The 13,329-nt window shown below is 41.6% G+C and overlaps 1 protein-coding gene across 6 annotated transcripts in view; it reads right to left on the reverse strand.

Annotated features, from left to right (window-relative positions):
* SCAPER (S-phase cyclin A associated protein in the ER) overlaps nt 1–13,329 on the reverse strand; it is a 193,762-nt gene that overhangs the window by 3,467 nt on the left and 176,966 nt on the right. For 5 of the 6 annotated variants that reach the window (XM_064517566.1, XM_064517565.1, XM_064517564.1 and 2 more), the window contains exon 30: nt 1,245–1,436. In XM_064517566.1, the coding sequence (XP_064373636.1) occupies nt 1,245–1,436 (192 nt within the window). Of the gene's footprint in view, nt 1–1,244; nt 1,437–13,329 lie in introns of those variants that run through there. The other variant, XM_064517568.1, reaches the window with a different exon arrangement.

Below are 13,329 nucleotides of genomic sequence, written 5' to 3' on the forward strand. Positions count from 1 at the left end.
GGCATTTAAATGCCAATCTCTCTTTTACAGTAAAGAAAGCAAGGTAAATAGCTTTAATTATCCAGATATGGGACACTCCCTCTACACTCATGCTTTTTGGCTAGAGGAAAAAAACCCCCATCAAACCGTATGTGTATATTTGTAATGCTTAGATTATTTTTTGCCACTTGGGTTGCTAAACTGCAATCTGTAGTTTTTGTATTAAAATGTTTCAATACAAAACACATCAAAGTAAAACATGAATTATAACTATTCAAACAGCAGTTCGTTACAAGATGGCAAATATTTTTAATACTAAATTTCAAATTTTTAAACTATTATGCAATTATTTTAGTATTGAAAGGATAAAAAGTAGTAGCATTCAGAAGTCTGATGTTACGCTAGGACTTTTAGTAAATATTTAATTCTTGTGCCCTCTCTCCCAAATCCGTGGAGCCTACCCTTGGACTAGCTGTAAAGCATTAGGAAAAGAAGTCTGACTAACATTGCTGTACCAACAAGATTAACTTTCAGGTGGCTGATTCGGAGTTCTAGCAGCATTAGAATCCCCCAAATGTACCTTTCTTTTTTTTTTTTTAATAGCAGACTATTTATGAAAACTGCATTTATTCATCTGAAAATAGCCAATAAAACATACGGAAAACATGAGGCATGCACAAAAATCTGATAAATAAAGCACAGAATATAAATGCACTCAAAGGGAACAAAAATACTGTAAATCCTTATTGAAAACAGTATTCCTAATGACCTCAGTGGCTTACTGTCAAAAACAGAGATTGCAAGATTAGAGCCGTAACACATGTTCTGTGTATATTCTGCATAAAATATATACACGTCAGTTCTCTCTGTAAATCTGTTGTACGCAGTATACAACTGTACATTTATATGTAAACAGAAGAATACACAAATTTCAGATATGCTACATGTGAAGTAGTTTTTTTAAAAATAAATATTTTAAGAATTGTCCCATAAAGGCAGGATCTACATCAAACCTTACCAGCACGTCCAATAACTTTAATGCAAACAGGATTCTGCAGAGGACAGTGAGAACCTGAACTACTCAGTAACCTTCCAGCGTTATAAGATGTTTCAAGTACGGCTATAATCTGTGGTTTGAAAAGAACGGCATCGTATCTTAGAGCACTTCAATGGTGTTTACTTGTTTTACTTAAGGCAAACGATTTCCATACACAGGGTGAAGGCGAGAGAAAGCGGGGCAGTTGCAGCAGTGCGGGAATAGCTACCTGAATGAAGGTGGCGAGCAAAACACAGCTCATCTCCTGCTCCAGGATGAGCTTGTTCTGAGGGTTATTGTAACAAGCTGCTATGAGCGAAGGGAAGAGCACTTTGATTAAACAAGGATCGCTGAAATACTGGAAAGGCAACTGGCACAGTTTCTGCAGCACGGTGGGGTGACGGCCCGACTGCACAATTATCTGAAAATGCAAACGTAACACAATTAAAACACGTGATCAATCTAGCTGTTCTCTTCCTGTTAACTACCGAGAGTGCTGAAGTCACGCTAGGAAAAAGAGCCTGGCTGAGAATAAAAAACTTCATAAATACTAAAAATGAAGCCAAGAACAGTAAGTCGAAATAACTTCTCTTTTAGTGTGCAAGCATTATTTTTACTGCGGAGGAACACAACGAATATAAGGCTGCGAAACTTCTTTTCCCTGTATCACAAAGGACAATAAACAAACGAGCACTGGATTAATCTGAAGACTGCAATAAAGAGATCATTTAATCCTTCCATTTAAAAGACAAAGCATTATAGAAAAAGGGACGGTGATAATTTACAGATAAAAAACAAAATACAACCCCAACCCTATGCTGTTTAAACATAGCAAGAATGTCATAAAAATTTCAGAAAGAGATCACCCGGACCGTAAAAACCCTTATGACGCTTGATCGTCCTTTACTAGGCAGCTCTCTAGCAATGAGAGGAGCCCGTGTTTCACTGGGGATGTCGGCTACGCATTCGCGGGCACCGAAAAGAAAAGGTGATTGTAAGGCGCCCGGCAAGGAGCTGCAGTAAGCGGAGACTCCGCAAGATCCTCCCATCTGTATTTCTTATCGGAGTTTCTATCAGTGCCATTGACTCTAAAAGGAGAATTGTTTAGATAAATGGGACTGTTGTCATGAAGCAGGCTAAGTTTACAACTGTGCACGTCTGAAGAAGGCAATGCTGTAACTGGTCTCCTTGCAAAGGCACTTTTTTGATTTACTCGATATTCTTACAAAGTCTTTGCGATAAACTAAAAAATGCCCAAATCAGATCTGTTCCAAGTAACCTTGATTATACAATTATAATATGAAAGAGCTGTTTGACCCACAGTTGGCTTTTCGGTATAGGAGGAAGCGCCTATAAGGTTAGGAGCACTGTAAAACTTAAGGTCATGACTGTAAATTGTACTTGGAAAAACACAATTTTACAGGTACACACCCAGACGAGACTGCATTCAAATTAAAACCAGAAGGACAGAAAGAAGCAGTCGAGACCACAGGAACATAAATTACAGGGATTTACAAGTTTTCAAAGCACTTTTAACAATACGTTAAGAACGCGCTCTCGGTCGATAATGCAGTTCAGTTTAAAAACAAGATCAACAAAGTAATAGTTTGCATTTTTTAGTTCACTAACCAAAAAGACATTGAAAACCATTCAGAATACTAGTAGAAATGCCTTAATGCCCTTAAAGCCAGAAAGAATTTTTAAAAGACAGCCAAATATGTGACAATTACGCATTCGTTCAGACATTGTTCTTTTGAGAAAAATATCTACTTCATCAATAAAGCATTTGGATAGTTCTGAATTTAATTATCAGCTACAGTTCTGTAAGGAAATGCTTGCTGATTGATATTAAATGCTTTTCTGATTACAGAATTTATCAGCAAAATGTAGAATTGCATAATAACTACAATCAGAAAAGCACTTAATATCAATCAGCACTGTACTAAAACAACTGCAGTTGGTGTTTCTGATTCAGAAGAGAACAACAGAACTCGTGGTTTCTTTTTAACAGCTACTGTACTTGATGAACAGACACATGAACAGCAGTTTTTAGAATGTTCATTTTTCATTCACTGAAAATAGCTTCCTCTACTCGCTCTAGCAACGCCACGGATAATTAGGGAACTCTTCGCACACTAACACTGCATATAGCCAGGCACCATTAATGGAATCACTATTTCACTATATTTTTCTTTTTAACTTCAGGGCTGAGTTACTATCATAGCATCAACATTAAGGATAGGAAACTCATGTACCAGAGCTGCTGATTGTCTGGTATTTATCACATGTGGAATCAATTTTAATGATTTCAGGTCATTGTACCAGTACAGCTACTAAACCTGATACACTATACTAGGTACTTTGAAAAAATCATGAACTAATTCTTCCTTCATTGGGGGGAAAGAAAAACCAAAATAAACCTCTAGCAGAGTTCCGACTCATTGTCAATTGGTGGAGAAAATGAAGTCCAGCACTTGCCTTAGCAGGTGAACAATAAAGAAAACAAATGAAAACCTTGTCTAGGACTTCTCTTTACGATGGAAAAACACTTGACTTGTTTTTGTTGTTCTTTTTGTTTTAAACAACAGAGACTTCTCTCTCCTTTCTGAATGATCCTGGCGCATTTTACATGCCTGGAATGCTCATCTCATAAAAAGCTGCAACGGGAGCTCACAGCTCCCCACCGCACTCCAGCGAGGAACGGCCGCTCTTCCTCCTGCCGCAGGCTGGAACCCAGACGCATCTCCCCAGAATTAGCTTTTCTTGTTGCTCGCTCTCCAGCCTCAGATAATGCTTGTCAAACGTAACAAGATCCTAATTAAATCACTGCATTTCTGTGCAGTCAAGCACTTAAGCACCTGCTTAACTTTAGATATGTGCCTAGGTCCCATTAATATCCATTTGTGCTTATTTGCTTTTGTGACTTGAGACCTCTCTATCAAAGCAGTAAAAGCTTCATTTCTTTTATTCAGAGCAGGCAACTCATACTATTGGTTTTTATATATTATTTTAAAAATTTTGCTCATTGTAGAAAATTAAGACATTCATACAGCTTTACTGTTTTTGCCTCGATAGCTGGGCTTAGCGTGGGTGAATCCCACAGAAGAGGCACCCACTTCCCTGCATTATTTTTGGCCCAACACAACAGGCGTTAGGTGACTAACTCCACAAACACACAACATACTCATCTTCTCAAAGACTGGTGGTGCCATGGCTACAGTACACATGAGTAAGAGAGACGGCAAATACGGTCCTGATCTGCTATTTCATGACTAAGTGCTTGCTTCTTACTGCTCTCTGCCGAGTTAAAAACCTCGTGACTGTGGTCCCAGATACATTTCCAAGGTGGAGACCTGCCACGCAGCCCGGCGACGTGGTTAAGGTAAGCGCGTGAGAAAGCGCCGGCCAACGGCACAGCCTACTCTCGGGGTGAGAGCTTGCTGCAAATGAGAAGCTGCAGCGCTCTTAAATCCTTTACTGCCTTGGACCGCAGTGACCGCCCGCCATGTAAGTGGAAAGTCAGCACTTGACTAGGGTAGAACAGTGCAAAGTTAAAATGGTAATACAGAGTCTTTCCTAAGGAATGTGATATAATGGCTATTACACCGTCTTTCACAAAGTTGACAAGAAATCAACATCTGCTGAAACCAAGATACAGGTGGGGCTGCAATGTTTGCCGTATCCTTTTCTGTTCAAACCTTGGGGAAAAGTCACCTTTAGGAACACTCTTTTCCACGCTTGGTTTCTGCCCGAATTCTCAGTTTCCCCGCGTTACGGACGCGAAGTCTGCTGACCGAGCGCGAGCTGCTCGCCCGACACCATGACTGATGGGACGACCTGTGGGAACTCGTCGCGCAGCGACACCCTCCCGGGTTGCCTCTCTGTCCCTCCCGCAGCCCACAGCCGTCTGCGGGTCCCACTTGCAGCGGCCGGAGGGCGAGCCGCCCCTTCCCTCCCTCCCGCCCGCCAGGCAGGCCTTGCTCCCGCCCAGCACTTCGGGAAGCGCCCTCACGCACTCTCCGGTGCGGGAACCATCCCCATCCGCTGCACTGATATTTCTGAAAAAGCCCGAGTCCCCATTTCCAAAGTCTCTAGATGGAAACCATTTATTCCTTCACGGATTTATTTGGGCCAATATTCCCTACGTAAGACTCTGCTTACTGGTTTGCTGCAATTTTTCTAGCTGTGAAAGGCTGAAGCAGTATAAAAGTCAGTCTTTCAAAACAGGCTACAATGACAAAAGCCAGCAATATGCCACCCAGCACTTGAGCAATAAAAAAAGACAATCAGTCAAAAAAATTAAAAGCTCCCCGTGGTGTGGGAACAGTAATAAAGCTGCGAGGGGAACTCATCATTCGGCGGGGAGATGAGGCTTCCCCGTGGCACAGGGGGGGTTTCTGGCTGCAGACGGGGGGCTGCTGGGAGGACAGCCCGGCCCGGCGTACCTGCAGGTCGTCCCCCGGCAGACAGCTCCGCAGCCCCCCGTGCCCCTGCCTCCCTGCAAGCACCTCCTCGGGCAGCTGAAGGCCCTTGCTGGGCGACTAGTAACCACCAGGGCCTGGACAGCTTGAAGAGGCTTTCCTTGGGGTGGCAAAGGGGCTTCGCAGCTCTTAATTCTTCTGTGAATATCGAGGGAGCCAAAAGCTTCCCGAGGATCGGGCAGGGATGGGAGAGGCTGCTTGAGGGGCCGCTCGTCCCCGGGCCCGTGCGGGCAGCGAGGCATCGGCAGGGACGCGCGGGCACCTTCGCAGGAGAGCTACGAGGGGGAAGAGGCTTTGCTTTGGTGAACAGCTCGCGATCTAACTTAAATACTCTCTTTGAATCATACAACATACTTGTCTGATTTAATCTGCCTCTACATTCCTTTTGTCATGACAAAAACTACAGTTACTGGTAAATGCATAGGTACGAGCTTGTGCAAAGCAGCAGAATAAAACCTTTGTAACTGATAGCACTCAGCTCTTCTGAATGATATGGATCAGCAATTACCCATCAAACTGCAAGTCAAATCTTACCAAGTCAATATTTAATTTTACAACAAAAATTACAATAGGAATCCCCTAGTCTGCAACCCTATCTTCATAACCTAGTAACAGAGTTCATAAGCATCCTGTAACTGATAAACAAAATTTTCACTGAGAAAACTAAAATTTCAGTCAGAAATCTGAAGAATGCATGTAAAATACTAAACAAATATTAGACAAGTCTAAGTTGAACTTGTGACTCATATATTAAGACTTATTATATCCTAGTTAGACACACAAGTGGAGATGCATGCTACTAAATTTTCAAGGACTAACAGCTCAGTCAAATTGCCTTGTGAAAATTCGCATTTTTTTTAACCTAAGTAGTAGTATTTTGGTGACAATCCACATTTCTGTTTCCAAGCTGTAACTGCACACGTTTTACATATGTCAAAAGTTTAAAAAAGAGAAACTAAATTAATTTAAAATTTTGCCAGCAACTTCCCAGAGATTTAAGGAAGATTAAGATCACAGACTGGTTTTTAATGGTTCTAAGCACACACATTAAATATTGCCAGATATTTTATTACAAGTAACAAAAAAAGTGGCTGAGTTTTAGATCATGATCTTTTTTGCTCCTTGTGTACTGCAGAAGGTTAGTCCAGGATTACTGGAGAGTGTAAGTGCTGATTTTTAAAGTAATATTTAGTTTAGTTCTGCTGATGGATTTAGGTTTCCGTGTTTCACTTGGACATTTGCAGCTCTGGAAAGGCATCATTCATGTCAGTTATTTCTGCCCATACAAAACACAAAAACACTGGAATTATCTTTCAAAGAGGCTAATTCATTTTCTGGTCGGGGGAAGAGAAAGCCAGCAGAAAGCTTTTTGTCTATGCAAAGGCAAAACAAAGAACTAAAAAGCGCGTATTCGCTCGATTCAGAAAGCCAGTTCTCAGCCAACCAAACTGGGTTAGACTAGGGAATCATAGTATTATGGATCAAATATTATGAGGATGATTTATTGAGTACTGCCATTACACCTGGGAAGCCACAAGAGAGGGGAAGCACAGGGAAGCTTGTCTGTTAATTATATTTGCAGCTCTATTTAATTATTTCTTCTAAGACTGCCCCCTCTCCCCCCACTTGCAAAATAATATAAAAACATCTGGTCATAGGGTTACAGGTTAAAAACGAATTGGTTTAAACCTGACGAGAAGCTGCTTTCCTCCAGAGACTCAGAGAGCGAACGGGTTACCAAGGCCCGAGCACAAGCCCACAGCAGCGTATGCTTCTAGTTAGCCCGAGCAGCTCCCCGACGCATCGGAGGGATTCGCTAACCAAGACGGTCCATCTCCTATGACACACTCACCACATGCATTTCCGTGTGGCAAGCGATGTGGCCAAGGATAATCCAGTTTTCCAGGGTCCTCTAAGCTCAGGGCTTGGGGACACTGCCCGTGCCGGCCGCTGGAGACGTGAGCAGGCACGCAGGGAGCCCTTTGTGACGGACCGCTCCGAAACAGGAATGCGTGCTTTATTATCATCAATTTTGTTTCATTTCTGGGAGACTTGAAGACTTTTCACAAACATAATGGGAGGACATGCTTTAAGCATTGCCAAACGCTACCAAAAGCGCTCAAGCGCCGTGTAACTCAGCTTGAGTTTCAGCTTTCATTCTGGGTGCTCGCCCACAATTTCCTTAAGCAGAAATTTCCCAGGCAAATTCATTCTGCACTGAAATCTTTGCTCACCTCAGAACACAGATCAGAAAAGCTGAAACGTTAAACCTAATTTAGTCCTTTCAGAGGAGTTTGTCTGAAAATAAGTACTCTCTTCTTTCTCTCCAGCATATTCAAACTGCAGTCTCAGTCTGGGATAATCAAAAGTGCTGATTCTAAACTTCACTTTTATTTTATACTCGTTATTAGTGGGTTTGCAAAGGCCTATCTGTGGTAAAGCTGACACTTCACTGCAGTCACCAGCAACACTTTTTACACCAAGGTGACGAGGCGGGCTTGCCACATGGCAGGTAACACCAAAGCTCACTAAAGTCTGGATTTTGTCCCACATCTCTCCTGGTATCCACTCGACTACTCTGCCTGCTAGCTCATATTGCCTCCCAAACATCACCTACACCAAAACATCAGAAAAATTTTAAAATGAGTGTTGTTAGGTGTTATCTTAACCATGCTATTTACTTATTATTTCTATTCCCCTTGCTAAATTATGTCTTAACATTGTATCATTGTTTACGCTGTTAAAACATGCGCCATAAAAATGCACAAGCTTCGGGAGCAAACACGTTGCTAGCATTAACAGCAGTGCTACAGCCAACAGAAACTAGCCCAAATCTGACTACCGACACGGAGATGACGGCCAGTGGCTCGCCGTTGCCAGCCGAGCACTGGGACGTGAGCGCGTGCTGCCGGGTCTCCCAGCAGCAGCCGGGTGCCGGCTTGGCAATGCGGCTGCAGGAATCTAATGCGTCTTGCTGCTGCTTTCTGTTGGCTATCGGCTTCTTCCATCCGCAGAAAAAGAGGAAAAATTGGTTCTTGCTGCTTTGAGGCAGCAGAGAAGGGAGAAGGACTGCCAAGGAGAGAACCGAAATCTTTAGCTACAAAATACCCCAAACGCCAAGTTTCGAACAAAACCTCACTGCACGTGTAAGCGCACCGCTCTTGCCCGGCTCTGTGTAGGACACCAGTGCGTTCTTGAACCAGGCTGGCAGGGTTCAGTAACTTGACGAAGTGTTAGAAGTTGTAGCTCTCTTATCAAGTGAAAAGACACAATTATTTTAACATGTGAAGTGGAAACACAGGAAAACCGTCTAATTCAGCAGCTGCATCATAAATTTGGAAAGTTTTAAACTTCCTGAAGCTAAAACTTCCTCAGTTCTTGGAGAGAAAAAAAGTGCTAATGAAATGATATACTCCACAGCTACTTTGTAACAGAGACAGTGATTATCACTGTGAGATGAATTAACTTTCTAGAAACGCATCTTTCTCAACAAAATTTAATTTCTTATGAAGTGAATCATTAAAATTGTCTCTTCTACTTGACTGTGTTCTCCTACCATAACTTCTTTAATGTTAAGATGCCACTTTCTTAGAAAACTCACCCTAAAAAGGTAACAGGTCTCAAAGTGGCACCCCTGGCCATTTCCACAATCTTGCCTGACCCTTGTTCCAAACTTGAGCATGTCCATTATAAACATTTGGATCTTAAAATCCTACTCTTGGTATGGGAACTATTAATGCTTCTTTTCTATTTACTTATCATTTATATAAAAGCCAATTCTGATTTGTACAAACAGCTAATAACTTAACCGAACAGGAACTGAAAGGCCGCGCAGCTATTCTCTGCAACCACGGAGCCTTCCATCAAACAGTTAAATGCTTTTGTTTGATGTCAGGTTATTTATAACTTTGTAAAAGAAATAACTCTTTATATTAGTAGTCCACAGTTTCTCTTCAAAGTTAGATCTGCATTATTTCTTTGCTTCTATATAAACAAAACCCACACAGCTAGCATTTAATCAGCAGAATATGTCACCACTTAGGCTCTTCTTCTGTTTTAAGGTCAAGCTCTTTTCTTTCCATTTTGCAAACTCCACTATTGGCAAGGCTCTGAGCAAAGAATGTTTTAAATTATTCCCAACATTTATCAGAAATCAGAATACCATTTCCATGCAGAAACAATCTTCCAGAATGGTACATTCAAATTTAAAACCAATAATTTGTCTATTTGAAAAATTCCAATATTTATTTTCTTAAAATGACTCGTAAGCTTTCAGAAAGAAGTTAGATAGATAACAGAGTTCAGAAATAACATTAGTCTTCCTATAAACCACATTATGAGCATTAGCCTTCTAGAATTAGCTTTATAGTTTAAGGACACAGATTTGATGGTACTACATGCATGCATAATTCAAAGAAAAAAAATTATCTGAGTACTTTTTTATAATCATCCTGAGCCCTTTTATCTTGTAGGATAGGACAATGATAAATACACATAGTGATGTATTTAAAAATGTAAAAGACATCTATCAAAGGTGATGCTAACAGGAAATCCAGCTAAACAAGCCCTTTCCATAAAACACTTGAAAAAATGCCACCCAAAAAGATAACTGGCAAGCCAGTCGCCTTAGTTAAAAGATAACAAATAGGGTATATAGAAATTAAATGCGGCTATAAGTAAATAATGTTAAACAGATATTGTAAAGGATGAGCTCCATTACAACACGATAAGGCAGGAGAATGGAAACTACAGTAATATGCCTTGAGGCTATACGTGAATTTAACATATGCCTAGCCTACAGGATAAACCAGTAACCTAATCCCCAAAGCAGCAAAACTTAGTAAAGACTTAACTTTAAATATGTGAATATCTGAGGCTGCTCTCATGCTTAATGTTAAGCACATAAGTACCTTGTTAAACTGAGGTATATCGTTACTTTCTAGAAAACAGTAAGTTTCGCATATTTTCCAAAATAATATAACAGTAGGTTTGTGTGTTAGACAAATTATTTCTAACCAGAGGAGATTATTATACATCAAACACATGTATTGAGAAATACACATATTCTGTAAATTCAAATAAAAAATGATCATGTATCTCCCAAGCCCAAGATATTATTCCAAACATTGAAATGATCAGAATTGGGCTGCTTAATCCTGCATTCTTTTTGAAGAATCACCTTCGCACTTAGGTAAGACCTTCAACTTTGATATTTCCTGTTTCCTTAAGATTGTATCTTTTACATGGATCTATACATCTACCTTTGCATTGCCAGTGGATTCCAGTTCTGCCCAAGGCTACCAGAACTTTGGTGCAAAGGGATAACATTTTGTACTTCGGAAGGATCAATTCAGGACCTAACATTCAGTTTTCTGACTTGGTAACAGCATTACGTCCTATGGTTATCAATTTGATGCACTTCTTGCACAGTGATTGCTTTTTCGTGCTCTCGCACGAGCGCAACAGATGCTCATGCATCTTTGAATTGGGATTCCTTCATCACCGCTTCCTTTATATGAAGACTATGGTGTCCGATCATTACAATCCACAGTTCGGCTGAAAACTAGAATCCTACGTCTGACTCAAATGCAAGACGTAAGCAGTAATTCTTTCTTTCAAATAAGTACTGAAGTGTTATCTGTTCACTTGGACATGGAAACCTTCACGAGCAGTGGCTAGGATTCATTTGGAGGGAGCACGCTGCAGGGCAGGGAGCCGAACTGGAGCAGCAGCAGGAACGCAGGCTGCCACTGGCACCGCCAGTAAAACGATGCTAAAGAGACACTGACATAACGCTTCAGCAGCTAAGTATTCGCATTACTTTTCTACCCACTTCCGGAAATTTGCACCCTGGTTTGGTGGACAGAGTGCGATATATAAAACATGCGTTTTTCTAAAACTTAACCTGCATATGGATTTCTAGTTAGTGATACAATAATTCACAATCCTATGATTCACTTCTTATATTAAAATTAAAGCCCTCTGAGGCTAAAACACACATCTCATCTTTGATTTCTATTCAGGAGGCCTAAATCCTCCGCTGCCCCTGGAAATGACTGGAAAAACAAGATAATCAGAAAGTTTCTAAAATTCTGCGAGCATTAACGCCTGCTGTTGGACTGAATCCCAGCGCACAGCCCCGTGCCACCGCAGTCACAGCACGGCAGCCTAGGTCGTATCGCCACTGCGTCCTAGAATTTGACTGCTGAACCTAACACTGAATTTGTACTGTAAGTTATTATTTGGAAATTTTTAATTATTTGGAAATTTTGCATCTAACAAATGTTTAAGAGATGTAATTCTCTAGGTCTCAGGGTAAAAAAAATCTTCAGCATACCACTTGTAGCTTTAAGCTGCCATTTTGGGCTTGATTCTCTACTCATTTACACAGGTAAAACGTAATGGATTTGACTGAAGAAACAGGACCTCAGGAGACTTCTGCCAGCGTCACTGAAAACATACCTAGTTTTTTCCTCAGCTGACAGGTCAAAATGCCCAGGAGGTGGGGGAAATGAAATATATGTATAGTGTAAAAAAAAGTGTAATGAAAATACCGCAGTTTAAAATACAGAAAATCTTTTTGCTCTCCCTGAGCATTCTCTCTTCAAAAGCAAGCACTTTCTGTCCCCCCCTTAAAACATACCTGCAGCTGCGTTATGCTGGGGATTTTTATTACATTTTGTTTTCTGGCTTCCACAATAAATGCAATGGGTTTATGAAAATATCTGATCACCAGCTGAACAGATTGCAAGACATTGAGCCACCAGATACACATTACTGAGCTGGCTGAGAAAAAGCTTACAACAGAAAGCAAGAAAATGTATTTTTCTGCCATGAAAAATATCCTACCATTTACCCATAGCTAAGTGCAGCGCAAGACGAGCAAGTTTTTCCACAGTACTCACTTCCCAAGATTTAAGGTGCCCTTTTTTTTTCCTTCTTTTCTATTTCGGTACTGCTCGAGTCCAACACTACTGGAACTAAACACGCCGAAACGGGGTTGGGAGGCTGCTCCGGGCCCACGCGGCCCCTGAGCGCGGAGCGACCCACCGTCCCGCGCCGTGACCACAGAGCCGGCTGCCAGCCTGGCCGTGGGCCGAGGTGAGGGCCTAGCTCTGCAGCGGCGAGGGCAGCAGCCCACGACAGTTATTCTTCTACGGTTACAGTCTAAGCACAACAAGACAGTAACAGATATCTAAGTGCATTAACTTATTGAATTAATTCCTAGGCACTTTCTTGCCACCTCCTGTGGAAATTGGACAGCTGGAGGGAAATATGCAGCTGTCCCAAACTGAAACCACTCATCGCTGGTTTTCTGGAGATCTTTCCTCATATGAACTCCTCCCCCTCCAAACAAGGGAGAAAAAAAAAGAAAAAAAAAAGAAAAAAAAAAGGAGATCTGCTCTGGAACACCAGAAATGCAGTCAAAACATGGAGCGCGAAGTACGCAGCTCTACCTGCTGCTGCTGCATTTTAGTTGCTTTGTCAAAGATCATTCTTAAAAAAGATATATATTACATAAAAATATAAAAAAAGGGTCCTCAATCAGCCAGCACACTAACTGAGGTGTCGGACAAATCGCCACCGAGGTGCCCGCGCTCGTCACTGTCTAGCTGGGGTTGCCCTCGGCTCACCTAAGCGACTGCGTGGCCTGACCCGGTAAGGCTGGTACAGTGTGCACGCCAGCGCTGCTTTAACTTGCTCCATCTTACGCAGCTGAGTTTAATCCGTGGTAGACTTCTTGTTCCCAAGTCTCCTAAATGGTAGGCAGGACTTGTTGAAATCAGCTGCTCTGTAAGATTTACCAGGGTGTTCAGCACAGAGGTTTAAAAC

This window comes from Dromaius novaehollandiae, chromosome 10 (assembly GCF_036370855.1).
Source record: "Dromaius novaehollandiae isolate bDroNov1 chromosome 10, bDroNov1.hap1, whole genome shotgun sequence".
Lineage (NCBI taxonomy): Eukaryota > Metazoa > Chordata > Aves > Casuariiformes > Dromaiidae > Dromaius > Dromaius novaehollandiae.